Source organism: Perna viridis, chromosome 6 (genome assembly GCF_037379345.1).
Source record: "Perna viridis isolate PV_CMFRI_1.1 ecotype Kerala chromosome 6, ASM3737934v1, whole genome shotgun sequence".
Classification (NCBI taxonomy): domain Eukaryota; kingdom Metazoa; phylum Mollusca; class Bivalvia; order Mytilida; family Mytilidae; genus Perna; species Perna viridis.
The window spans coordinates 24,244,486-24,258,807 of NC_142450.1; the positions used below are offsets into that span (position 1 = coordinate 24,244,486).

Genomic DNA, 14,322 nt, shown 5'->3' on the forward strand with positions numbered 1-14,322 from the left:
ACCGGAAGTTCTCATTCAATGTGGGGAAAACAACTGAAAACTTCGAATAATATCCGGGATCACGTTACTTTCAGTTTCACTTTGCCATTCGAAAGACTCGAGACTCACGCCGGTATGCATACACGTGTATTTCCTTTAGTTTAACTCTTTTATGATGTTTTAGATTTATAAGCAATAATCATGCCATGGATCATCCACCATATACTTTATATGAGGAGACATACATTTATTCGTACATATATCTATCGATTTTTAAATTGTGAACTTAAACCTTCACAATAGATGCTTTCTTGCTAACTGTGGAATGGTGGACGAACACAAAAGAGTCTATTGCTTAGGATTACTTTCACAAGGAGTAAAGTCTATTATGACAAAAGACCAGACAAAGTATATATGTTTCAAATTCCTTTCGTTAAAAATGGTACATGTAAGTTACCCATTAGAGTACTTCACACGTTTTCAAAAGAACTGTTAAGTCTGCAGAATCATGTTAACATCTCAGAAAATCTTTAGGTAATCTTTAGCATGGTGGATGTGTTTTTCAACAGAAGGTCAGCATTCTCATGAAAAAAAAATGTGCTTACCTATTCCTTCACGCTTATGTCATGAGGCTGACTTAATAGCTGATCTGATCCATCAGAAGGAACTTTGTTTAGCTAGATCCTTTTATCTCAGTTTCTGCTATACATTTGTATATATCTAGATGACATATTGTCTTTAAACAATCCTAGTTTACGTTATTTTTTACACCGCATCGACTCCAAAGAACTTGAGATAAATGACACTACAGATTCTGTGAAGTCAGCTTTATAAAGTCCAATACTTGTACAGGGTTTGAAGATTAGCAGAGAAATGAATCACACTTTGTCTCTGATATTTCATTTGGAGTTTCCCAGGTAGATTCAGGTCAATTGAGTGGTCCCTTAACCCTTATATCCAAATGAACAATATGATCCAAGTTAAAATGAAAAAATGTTAGTGTGAAAATATAAGGCACCCTATGGAATCAATAATTAAATGGTTATGGCCATATCTTGACTTAATATATTTAGATATCAGTGGAAAAGGAAAATTCTTGACCAAACTATACAGCAAACGTGATGACTCCTCATTCCATATTGTCAACTTTCCTTTCATCTGTGGCAAAATCCCTTTTACATCTCAATTTGTATGTTATGCCAGAGCTTGCCATAACTACCCAGACTTTAGGTACCATACTATACTCCTTACAATTAGGTTTCTGGAACACAGTTATGTTGCTACAAGTTTGAAGTCGACATAACAAAGTTTTATGGTCATCATCATTAATTCATGAATCGTTTTAGTGTATCCATTTGTACCATGAGAACCGATTTGTTTTTAGTCTTTCTTTTTAAATGAACAACTCAGCAGATGTTCCCAGAAAAGCAAAGGACACTTACCCTGCCAGATCCTCTGGTCCAATTGGTCATTTACTTCTGTTTACTTGTACATGTTATTTTGTTTTTCCATGTTTTTGGTATGTGTGTCTGTTTTTCCTGGTCTTTAGTCTTTATCCTTGTAATATATTCTTTTAATTTCTGCTGGAATCTTAGTTCCCTTGATTAATCATTAAGATCAGTAAAAAAGGCATTAAAATCAGGTGTGTACTTCATTTTCATGTTCATCTAATAGTTTATGATGCTGAGGATCATACAGCATAATATGGGCTACTTGCTTGCCCCAAAAAAATATCAGGACTGAAGCATATCTTAGGTCAATTGAATTTTTTGGGGTAACCAACTGGTTCCTAAGTAACATGAACTATTTGCTGTACTATATTATGTTTTTCAAAAGTAGTTTACTCTGGAGTAATGTAAATGAAAAGAAAAATGAATTTTAGCTAAAGGCCATGTGAGCTATTGCCATCACTTGGCATTAGTCGTTCTCATTGTCATTGTTAACAATTTTTAAAACTCTTCTCCTTTGAAACTGCTCAACCAATTAGAACCAAACTTCGTGTGAATATTCTTTATGGTATTCTGCATAGAACTGATGTAGAGTTTTTATATGTCGAAAAAAAAATTAGAACATAAGGGTTTCCCAATTCTGACAAAGGACATTGGTGTTTTGCATGATGAGATCTATGTGGTCAAAATATCATGTAAATCTGTTTGTCCATGCCCTTTTTTTTTCTCTATTTGTAATGTTATTTCTTTCAAAAACTTTCTCCTCTGACAACATCAGTCCTATTAAAACCAAACTTGGTATGAATGTTCAATAGGTGTTCTGCATAGAACTGAAGTGGGCATTTGTGATCTGTCTAAAAATTTGGCTGCTGTTACTAAAACTGGAACATTCGGGTCACACAGAAGTATATCACATATATATCTCTAAAACTGTTAGGTTTAACCTCTTCTGACATTGGGATAAAATATTCATCATAATGAGATCTATCAGTAGTGAAATTTTCATGTAAATCTATGTACTGATAGCCATGTTAGAGTTATTGCCCTTTTTTGACACCTTTTTGCTAAGTTTAATGTTATTACTTTAAAAAAAATTATCTCCTCAGAAATTGCTGGAAAGAATTCAATGAAAATTGTTATGATTGTTCCTTAGGTGTGAGTGTTAGGAGTTTTAATTCAAGAAAAAATATGGTCACTTTTACAAAAATAGAATGTTTCTTTTGGAACCAGGAGAGCAATTCAGGCTTTTTAAAGCTTCAAGTTAAAATTGTGACTTTACATTCTTAATCTGAAGGTGAGGTGTCTATATGATATTATATGGATCAGCAGAGATAAATAAGAAAGTAAACAAATAAAATCTTGACAGTATAATATACCTTGAAATGTTTTTTTTTTTTTTTTTTGAATTTAGTATACCTTTACAAGTTTGATTTAATCATGGCTGAAGATGAAGATATGCCACAGTTGTCTGCCCATACTTTAGCTGCTTTGCAGGAATTTTATACAGAACAACAAGAACAGCAAAAGCAACTATTTGATGCTCAACAAGGGAATGTCAAAGATGTTGATCTGAAAGAAGATTGGGTGACATTTAGATATTGATATTGCCGCATGTTTTTTTTGTTTTTTGTTTTTTTTGTTTTCTATCTATACCGACACATTTGCTTCTCATAATTTGTTTACAATAAAGTATTTGTATGTTATTTATTATTCGCAACTTGATCATTTTTCTATTATTCTTACTGCATGATAATTTCTATCTTAGGCTGCTGCCTTGATACTAAAAAAAAAATTAAGCAATTTTCAATTACAACATTATGTTGAATAAAGTGTGAGGTCGCCAATTAACAGAATAAAATCAGTTATGAACTTGACGACGGAACATCACATCTTGCCCTAACTAAATCTCCTGTCTTAACATATTAATTTACAGATAATTTTTATTGCAGCAATTGAGCCAGTTTTGGTACAATGATGAAACTTCAACAAGGTTAGCTGAAGAGGCACTTAGAGTAGTCGGAGATAAGGGGAGGTAATAGCATTGTGTGTGTTATAAACCTAAAACATACTTAGTAAACTGAAATAATGTGCAGGTATTGTCTGTGGTATTTTCTTAAGTGTCCTATTTAATATATGCATTTACAATTATATTGTCTTATGTTCATACATTTCTTGTTACCCATTCACAGAGAAACTAGTAATACAGAAATTAGTGATATCAATAAAATTTGGAACCACACAATACTTTACAAAATATAACAGAGTGGGGATATTTTTAACTTAACATTCAATCAAAGTCATAGGGATTTATGACATACAGTCCAGAATATACTTAGACTAAAATTGAGACATTTCTTTTTAATTTTGTTGTGGCAGTGGGGCCATTACAAATCTAATACCAAATCACATATTTGACAGCTAATTAAATTATGACTACATGGATACAATGCGATTTTTTGTAAAGAATTATATCTTTTGTATTACACAGGACAAATTTAAGCAATGCATGTATTAAGTTACACCTTTCACAGCCTAGATAAAACTTTGAGATATCTTCTTGAGGTTTTGGCATTATCTCAATGATTTTTTTTTTCCATATTCAGAAATACATGTACATGTTCCTGACAACTTTAGAAAACTGCCATGCGAGTTCTTAGGTGGAATTACGAGTGCATGGACAATTTTGCAACATATTTTGCAAACTGTTTGGCTTTTACTGAATTTATGTATGAGTGGCACTCATCTAATATTAAAAGGCTTTTCAGTTGATCAAATGTTTTATGACAATATGTGCATGTAAGGCCAAAAAAATAATGGTCCTGTTTCCTGCTACCAGCAAGAAAAAAATAAAGTAGGTAGGTAATGAAATTATTTTATTCTTTACAAAACATTTTTTACATTCAGTTAATCTAGCCTTTTAATAGTGCTTGATACAAAATTGTCATAAAATGTTTAAGGTAGGCCCAAAAAAACTAGGGTAGGAAGGGTAGCAGGAAACAGACATATTATATGGCCTATGTAAATTTTGTAAGCCCTTCTTTGTGGTGGTCTGACAGTATAATTTTGTGAAAAATTTTTTTTTTCAGTATAGCTTGTCTTAGTTCACCTACAGCTTACAAGAAATTAAGAGCAATCAAACCAGACACTGTTACAGTTAAATGTATGGAATTTGATACAAGATTTGAGATTTATGGAGAAGACTTTATATTTTATGACTATAAGGAGCCATTAAAATTTCCCGAAAACTTGAAGAATAGTTTTGATATTGTGATAGCAGATCCTCCTTTCTTATCTGATGAATGTTTGTGCAAAACAGCTGTTTCTATAAAATATTTAACCAAGGATAAAGTTATCTTATGTACAGGTAAGCACTCTCTTTCTGCGTGCGTTTGATATAAAATCTGTGTATAAGAATCAGGCAGAATGAAAAAAAGCCAGGGAGTCTTTTCACTTTGTTTTTTATTTGCACCAACAAAATTAACACATGTATACTGTATCTTTCTTCTAGGAGTAATATTTTCAATGAAATACAAGATACAAAGTATCACAGTTGTATAACTTATGCCAGGTTTTTTGTTTTTGTTTTTTTTTATGGTCAAGTTTTTATTTAATTTGTTTACTTTGTTTTAAATTGTACTTTAAGATTTATGCATGATAATTATAATATTGACTTATGAAAGTTTAACATAAGAAATCCAGAAAGTATATTGTTGTGATCTTCATTTAATGTAAGTCATGGATTGCTTTCTAAAACTTTTCTCTTTTTACGAAGTATGTAATTACAGGTTTTTATTTTGTTGATTCATTCAATCTTTCAGGAGCAGTGATGACAGAGTTAGCGGAGAAGTTGTTAGGTGCAAAGCCATGTGAATTCAAGCCTCAACATACAAATAATTTACAGAATGAGTTCACATGTTACACGAACTATGATAGTATACTGTTAAGTAAAAGTTGATCAATACATTTATTACTTCTTGTACACATGAACCAACGACAGGGCATCAAAAATAGTGTGGTTTCACCACTCTTTTTATTATAGATTTAATGCTAGATTCAGCTTTCAAATTGTAGCTAATTGATTTTGGAATGGAGAAACTAGCTTAAAAATCGACTTGTACCACTGAAGGACAACTCCACTACCACCAATTAAGAATATTTGACAATAACTCATAAGTCATTTATTCTACATTGTAACATTTCTAAGATTTTAACAAATAAAATAATACCTCATGTGGTGATTTTTGACTTGTACTTAATGCTTAATCCAATGTACAGAATCTACATAACAAGAATGTTCAGCATTTCAGAAATGATATAAAGGTTTGAGTGGGTTGTTCACATTGTTGTTCAGAGTATTTGCAAAAATATCAAAGTGTCAATAATGGGATAATTTAGATTCATCAAAATCCCAAAACGGCCTGAACATGAAAACAGGAAACAAAGGCAATCTACGTATACATACTCCCTCAAAAAGCGTGACTGACATTAGTTGTGCATAAAGGATAAGCATGTCCTGCTCTATCAGTGGTACTTGTCACATTGCAAGTGAGTGAAATCAAGTTGAGTCAGATTGATGTGTTTCCATTATGTTTAAAGATTGTATTAAAAGATGGCAACAAGGCAGTCATCCACTTTAAAATTGAAATAGTTATAATTATCCATGCTACAAAACAAAATATCACTTTCAGCACTGAACTCATTATCATACATGTTTACTATAAATGTAATTTGAATTCCCATTTTTTATTTTATTATGAAATAAGCAATTTCAAGGATTTTTCTACTGTGCAATGGATAAACTATCTATTTTAACTACAGTATAAGACCTTAACACAACTTTTTAACCACTTGATCTTGCTGATCTTGTTGAAGCATACTTTCCTTAAAAAAATGCCAGGTTATTTGTTTTAACCATGTTCAGTCATATAAACTACTTTAAAATTGGTACTTTCTTCTTCACCCAATATGTGGTGTATGCAAGATAGATGGTAGTCAGAATAATGTGTCCAAAGTTGCTTCTGTGAAACACACAATTAAATCCAGCTAAGTGTGATTAAACAAACATTCTCATCCTTAATACATAACATACATGCTAATAAACATTTAAGTAGCACTCCAGCTAAGAATCATACAAAATGTTATTCATGGGTAAAAAGCCTACATATTTTTATTTTTGATATTTTGTTTGAATTGCCATAGTAAACAGAAATTAACATTCGGTTTTTATATAACCCGCGTTCTTAAGAAATAAAAATTATATAGAATGCACTGTAGGTTTCAAAATAAAAGGGAGATAACTATGTAAATTCAACTCAAATACAATAGAATCTATTGGATTTTTAATGTTGATTATCTCCGAAGAGCAGGCAGATTTGAATGAATAATTACTAATTTTTAAGTATAGAACAATAAAACAACTTGCTTACAAAAATAAAAATATGTAGCCTTTTTAGGGGTGTATCAACATTTTTCAGATTTTGCATGATTCTTACAAAGACAGCTACTTAATCACAATCAATCAAGCAAGCAATAAATTATTTACTGGAATTGTATTATCTTCCCTTATAAGTATTTCTTCTTGACTATATGTTTCTTTCTAAAGATGACAATGGTGGATTGTAAGTAAAAAAGTGTTTACAAACATAAACGAAAGATTTTAATAGAGTAATTCCTTATAATGTGTAACCCATTAGCAGAGATGTTAAAATTCAAGCAGTACAAAAATGCCTTTATTGATAATAACAAATGACTAGCATCAAGATTCTGTCCTCTCCTGTGTGTCTGATGTTCTTAAAGAGTTGACAGGTTTAATTGCATGTACAGCATAGTTAATGTCAGTGTTACTGATCCAACTCCATCTGTTTGTGAGAGGGTTATAACACATACCATGGATTAAACGTATGACCATGCCATCTGGAAGAAGAGAATTATTCAAAATCAAATTAAATATCAAAGACTATGCCAAGATATAAATTCAACCAAATAAATATTCCATATACATGATGAAACATCTGTAGGTTTTTAAATGATACATTATAGTATACAGTATACTATGATAATGATAATTTTAAAATTTGTTTACACATGTGGTTCTTCAAATTGAAGACCTATCAAAATGATAGTATTGTCAAATTAATTGTGGAGTAGAATTTAATCTTAAGAAAATGATTGGATGTTCATAAAATAGTGGTAGATCCAATCAGGATTCATTTTCTAATTGTCAAATCCTGATCAGCTGATTGCTCCTCAGAGACTAATTATCTGTCATAAAAGTACCCTTACCTGTTTAGACAGCAATTAACACCTTTTGTCAGATTAATGACTCAATTAATTAAAGAAATGAGATTGAAACGTGAACTAGGGGTTTGATTTGGGAGTTTTTAGGTAATTTTGACAAAATTAGTGTCAAATTTGACCTAAGAATCGTATTAGGTAAACAACAAAAATGGCGGCGAAGTTTCGTGATTTCGAGAGGGCTAAAATTCTAACAGGGGTACATTTTCACGACCGGAAAAGGCATTTGGCATGTTGGAAAAGGGGCATGGCATTCTGAATAAAGGGCATGGCGCCGCGCCATGCTATTTGGCTTTAGATTTAACAAGTATTACTTGTACAAAAGTTGTCAATTTAAAGGACAATTTTCATAGGCATATATTAGTGGTCTTTCTGAAAAAAATTTTAAAAATTCCATGAAATATTTAATCTTGGTTTAAGTACTCCGTGCATCATTTAAAATCTGACAGTCAAAATTAACAAGATTAATTTGTCATTTACCTTTTGCTTCAAAACTGAAAAATTTTACACCAACCAGATAAGATTCTTGCTACATGTACCATTAAACTATCATTAAGGACTTATTTCGATTTGACTTTAGTGTAAGTAAATATATACATGAAAAATATTTGAAACTCCTATAATTTCTTATATGACTACAAGTTAATTACAATAACTACAAAAGCACTATTTTTTGTGGGGTATCAATTTTTGTGGTTTTTGTGGATCTTATAAATCATGAAATTTGGTTCCAGATAAAAAGGAAATGTTCTATTTATTTGTTAAAAGGGTTGTCAAGAATCTACAAACTAACATTTGTTCCCTAAAATTGGTACTCACAAATGAAAGTACTTTTGTAGTAAATGATAACTAAATATGGATGTCCATTAGTAAAAGACCTTGTCTGGCAAAAAATTCATATATTGATCATAAATCTTAGAATATTATGTGACTTTTACCATTAATAAAATAGCTTTTTGTATTAACATGAAGAAGAATATGGTCTGTAGACTGAACTTTCCCATACACTGATTATGAACTGTATGCTCTCTATAACATTATTCTCTTCTTATAAAATGTAGTCAATAAAAAGTTCGTACAATTTAACATGCTGTCGAAAGTTCAGTTTAAGGCTTTAAAAAGATGGTACCATCCTACATATTGAAGCATGAGTGAAACTCCCTTCAAACCTAGAGCAGATCATAAATTTATATAATGTTAATCATTAGTAATGATTGCCTTTTCCCAACAGACTAAAATCAACCCACTTTTTTCTAAATCTGTCTGGAGATCTTCTGGTGGAATAAATTTGTTCCAGTCATGTGTACCAGGGGGCACCACTTGCAGTATCCTTTCTGCACCAAACACTGCAAGACCATATGACAAATTGGTTTTGTTCAAGGTTGTTATGAACAAGGATCCTCCAGGCTAAATAAAGAAAACAATCAAAATGATAACCTGACTTAACCACTAAGCAGTACCCATTGTATAAAAAAGTACTTGCATTAACATACTAGAACGTATAACCTATTCTTAATGCTTAAAAATAGAGATACTCCTCTTTAAAAATAAAATTCCATTAATATTTAACAAACCTATGTGAAATCTACATAAATGGATGAACCAACAGTGATTAAGTTTATCTACAGGAGCTGCTTCTAAAAAGTGGATACCTAAGGTATGTAGGGTCATTGCATATATCTATATTCTATTGTTTACCAGCTTCTTAGGATGATAACAACAATAACCTACAGAAACTAGTCAACAATAAATTTATAAAAAAAATATTGCAAATATGCCAAAGTGACCTGTTCAATTTTTTTCTTAATGTCTTAAAAGCCAACATATCAGCTCAATAACAAAACATAAAGTTGCATGTATTGTAGTGCTATGCATACCCAACTTGTACAGAAAGTTGATATAGGACAGCATTCAAAATACTGTAGCTTACAACATATACTCCATCTATATACAGTCGCACACTCACAACAAATTTGAAATCAATCCATCTATTGGGAGCCATGTTTTTTGTGACAAGGATTTTCTTTATCATTCCATATAATGGACAATGGAAATGCCCCATGAAACAGGAAGTTGGTATCAATCAGACAGCACTGAAAATGTCTTACAATGTATGAGCCATGTTCCAAGGATTGAAGTTGAGATGATTACAACAGAATTCGAACAAACAGACAGACAAAATGATGGACAGACAAGTTGATTTAAAAATCATTGAGTGGGTGTATAATTACAAAAATAAAATCTACTTGTATGCAAGCATTAATTTCTAGCTTAACAGTACAAGATAATATCAACAATACACAAACCTTTATAAGTTTACAACAGGAAGATAAAAAGGAGCTAACATCAGAAACATGTTCAACAACTTCTGAGGCTACAATGGCATCAAACCTGCCTTCCTCAGTACCAACAAGGTCTTCAACAGCTCCGTGTATGTACTTGACATGGCCCATTATACTGGGATCTTGTGAAAGGTGGGTCTGTGCTACTTGTATATTCTCCTCCACCATATCAACTCCTATCACAGTTGCTCCTAACCTGGCTAAAGGCTGGAAATTAATTTTACAAAACTCAGCATAATGTTATAACAGATAACATATTACACTATATGCTACTGGTATTTTAGATCTTCACAGGGAATATATGCTCATTTATATTCCCTTTGACATGTTTGAATACCCCAAATAAAAAATGAATTCTACTATAAACCTTTTATCAGTTTTAGTAACATTTTCGTATTTCCTCAACTAATGCCATCTTAGCTTCAAATATTCACATCTTTTGCAATGTTACACATCAAGTTTACATAATGTAAGAAAACAGCATTAATTTTTCTTGAATTTTGCTCATTCTTATTGTAAAAAATGTTCGATTGATTCTTTTTCAAAAATTAAATAGGAAACTGCAGAAGTGCTGAGGCCCAAACAATTTTTCAAAAGATTGAAAAAGATGATTATATACACTGTACCGTAGAAACTTTCCCCAAGGAATTTAAAAACAAAAATTAAATCAATAAAATTATACTCTAAGGTACCAAATTTGTGAGTGTCAAATTTTTCAAATTGTTCAAACTAATATTTTCGGATTCAATATGACCTTATTATCTTATGATTAATTGCACTTTGGCATCGAAAATTGACAACTTGTTATTACTGTAACTAACATAAATGTATCCATAAGACACAGATGCTCCAAATAAATGATTGATAACTAGGTTATTGATTTGTGACAGCACCAAATTTCAGACAATACATGTACTACATTTGTAAACAAGTATGTAAAAATAACAGTTGTGACATTGCTTAGTTTACCATACAGATAAATAATAGTAAAAAATACATGAAAGACACATTTCAAAGGTAAAAAAGAAACAAAAAACACATAAAATATGTACATGTAAGTTCAACTATAGTACTGCTTTACTAGAACTACCTCAGCTATAATTCCTCCACCACTCCCAACATCCAAGACAACTTTATCTTTCAGAGGAAATATATTGTCTTCCACAGCATTATCTATTCCATCCCTAATCAATGGAATTCTTAATTTATTCATTGAATGTAATGCAAAGTATTCTCCCCTTTCATCCCACCATTGGTTGGCAAGCTTCAAAAACTTATCATGTTCTTGTTGATCAACTGTTGTGTGTACCTCAGATTTGTTTGCTGTTGAACTGAAATGTCTGAGCTGTCTAGAAGCCTGTAATCTATACAAAAAAGAAAAAAAATTCTCAGTGTAATTCTAATATAACATCCTTAACAGGCTTTGAGACCACAACTGCGGTTGATATTCGATTGCCATATGAGCAGCACACGACTAATTGAGTGCGGTATTGGGCACGTCTTGTGTGTAAATTACTTCCCACCTTAATCATGTAAACAAACACACGTAGCATTCAAATGTGTAACAGCTGTTCCCATTCATTTCAGTAGCGTGAATAAAAATCAAATTCATATTTAATGAAGATATTAAACGCTATGTTTCAGAAAAGTTACATTATATCTCGTAAAAATCACTTACACACATACTCGGTAGCATGCCCCACATGCCAAGTGCACCATCATGCATAAAACCAAACAATAACAATCACCAATGAATGAAACATTGTAACTGTCCATGTGAGAACACTGTGACCTTATAAATGGAAACAACTATTGCCATATCTATCATCGATCTACTTAATTCGCCTTTCCTTCATTATAAAAAAAACTAAGGAAAGTTTCACAAGTGACCATTTCAATTGACATAGCTAGCGTAAAGTGTATAGCCAAATATGGACAAATACATGTACGACGGGTCTAAGGTTGCCGTAATAGGACACAAAAGTGTAAAAAAGTACGGTTTTTATCCTATCAGAATCGAAATACACATCATGGAAAATTCATTTTATCATTGTTTTACCATGGCTGACCATTTATGCCGATGTTTTACCCCTTTCTATTGCTCGCTGTAAAATAATGTGACATAAATGGTCAGCCCGTGGTAAAACAATGATAAAATGGAGTTTCCGTGATTTATTTCTTAAATAGCTTATGTTTACTATCATAGTAGTGGTTCAAAGAGGTTAACTTGCCGAAATAAACTAAATAAAGTTCTATTTCACTTGTATTGTATAAAACATACATCCACATTTTACATAATAATTCAATGCCAATTTTCGAATAAGATTACAATACGATATGCATTTGACCAACAATTTAGTCAGACCAAACAAACTTTTGTCTACATACTTAACAATGAACTGACCATCTCTATTCACAAATTATCTCACTTCAATGGTAACAAAATTAATTGCCCTAAAGACTAGACAGCTAGAGCAATAAAACCTCTGAACTTTTGATTTAAGATAATTAATAGGCTGACCAGCTGTTCTTATTTCTCAAGTTCTGAACTAAAATTAAATGTTTTAAGCAAATCAAATGACATTTGAGATACAAAATACCTTCGGACAGTTTTAACTGAAAGTAATTAAAAGTACATTTCTCTTCACACCAGTTTATTCAAACCATAAAGTCATTTTCATTTAAGCTTTGTCTTGTCAAACACTGGCATTAGAGGATTATTATTTCTAAACAAGCTAAAACATAAAAATGCATACAGTAATTTCCATGCATTTGTGTATATCCCACACCCCTTCTCAGTCAAGGAAATTGATCGTTAAAGCTTATGTATGGTGAAAAATGTGCATTCATGCATTGTTGTGGGGACTGGGTAGTGAGTAAAATTCCATACAGAAGATCATTTGGAAATGGGCAGGTACATATATTCACATAAGTTTTCATTCAGGTTCTACTCAAGTCAAAATCTGTGACCCACACATATACACATATAAAATATCTGCAAGTCGTTTTTGAAAGCTTTTATACTTCACATACATGTACTTCTTAAAATCATAACATATTTTTTTCATTTTCTAAAAATTATTTTTCATGCAAATTTTTGGTAATTTTAGGATTTAAAAAAACATATACAGACAAGGGAGATAGATATTTCATTCCAAAATATTTGTTACTAGTTCTTTTGACATCTTCCAGTGGTCATCCCAATTTTGGTTTTATGGGGAAATACTTTAAAAGTGAAATAAATGATTTCTTGTGTCATTTGGAAACATTTGTGGCTAAAAGACAAGTCATTCAGATCACAGACTAAAATAGTACTCCAGCAATGCTAGAGGTGGTCTGCCAAGCTATTTTCTGACTTGGTGCCATCCTAACCTCATCCACTAGTTTCAGAAGAAAAACACCATTGCTACTAATCATGCTCCTCATCCTTCTCTCACTTGTTAATCGAACTGAAAACATATAGCTCTGAAGGTTGCTATTTCTTCGTTTGGATTTTTTCTAGTCACAAAAAAATATCCAATAAAAAGAGCAACTTTCAAAGCTTCATATTCACAGCTTAGGTTGCCCCTGTCTCAAATTAGTAAACTAATTAATAATGCATGTACTTGGTATACTGGCCACAGAGTAGACCTAAACATCTTTGAGACAGAAGCACAGTTAATGTAATTCCTTAATGCAAATTGTTGTCTGATAGCTCAAATTTTTGGAGCAATATATCAGCAACGAGTTTTACGATTTATCATACACTTGTTTCACTTGAAAGGATGACAAATCGCTTGGCGAGAACTACTCCATGACAAGTACAAGGGAGTACTACCAGTAGCTTTTTTTTCATTTCTCTTTTTATTTTTAAATATAATTTTGGTACACAGGCCCTTATCAAACTTACTTTGTCAATACAAAAGGACTTTTATGGTGTTTAAAGCTAAATCTTGAAATTAGATTGTAAAGTTTGATAATTTTTATGCATTTTTGGCATCCAACAAAGTTTGACCGAAGAGACATTATTAGTAAAATTTTGGTTGTGTCTGGTTTCTTTTGAACTGTTTCCCTGTTCTTCGACCGCTATTATAAAGTGTTCATTATGTGGAATAATTCTTCGAAAAGTAACTTAAAAACTTTAGTTTGATCTATGTATTGATTAGTTTTGTGATAAGTGAAATGTATATAAACATTATAAATTTATCTAATTTTTTTATATTGCACGTTTTAGGATGTGTGAAAATGTTCAATGAAATGAATGAATTCAACATTACACC

General features: G+C 31.6%; 2 protein-coding genes across 4 annotated transcripts; one reads left to right on the forward strand and one right to left on the reverse strand.

Moving 5' to 3' along the window:
• The first annotated feature begins 16 nt into the window (after positions 1-16).
• LOC148614179 (EEF1A lysine methyltransferase 1-like) lies at positions 17-5,665 on the forward strand. 3 transcript variants are annotated; one of them, XM_088588099.1, is made up of 5 exons: positions 17-112; positions 2,839-3,011; positions 3,377-3,459; positions 4,514-4,791; positions 5,246-5,665. In XM_088588099.1, exons 1-5 carry the CDS (start codon positions 19-21, stop codon positions 5,380-5,382), a joined length of 765 nt encoding a protein of 254 aa, XP_088444225.1. In that variant the 5' UTR covers positions 17-18; the 3' UTR covers positions 5,383-5,665. The 3 variants fall into 3 exon arrangements, with proteins under 3 accessions (XP_088444225.1, XP_088444226.1, XP_088444224.1); XM_088588100.1 differs by lacking the exon at positions 17-112 and adding an exon at positions 265-387; XM_088588098.1 differs by lacking the exon at positions 17-112 and adding an exon at positions 1,396-1,498.
• Positions 5,666-7,071: 1,406 nt separating this feature from the next.
• On the reverse strand, positions 7,072-14,140 carry LOC148614180 (ubiquinone biosynthesis O-methyltransferase, mitochondrial-like). Its single transcript, XM_088588096.1, has 5 exons — positions 13,953-14,140; positions 11,154-11,427; positions 10,028-10,270; positions 8,969-9,128; positions 7,072-7,340 (listed from the first exon to the last, which is right to left on the reverse strand). Exons 1-5 carry the CDS (start codon positions 14,066-14,068, stop codon positions 7,183-7,185), a joined length of 951 nt encoding a protein of 316 aa, XP_088444222.1. The 5' UTR covers positions 14,069-14,140; the 3' UTR covers positions 7,072-7,182.
• Between the last annotated feature and the right edge of the window lie 182 nt (positions 14,141-14,322).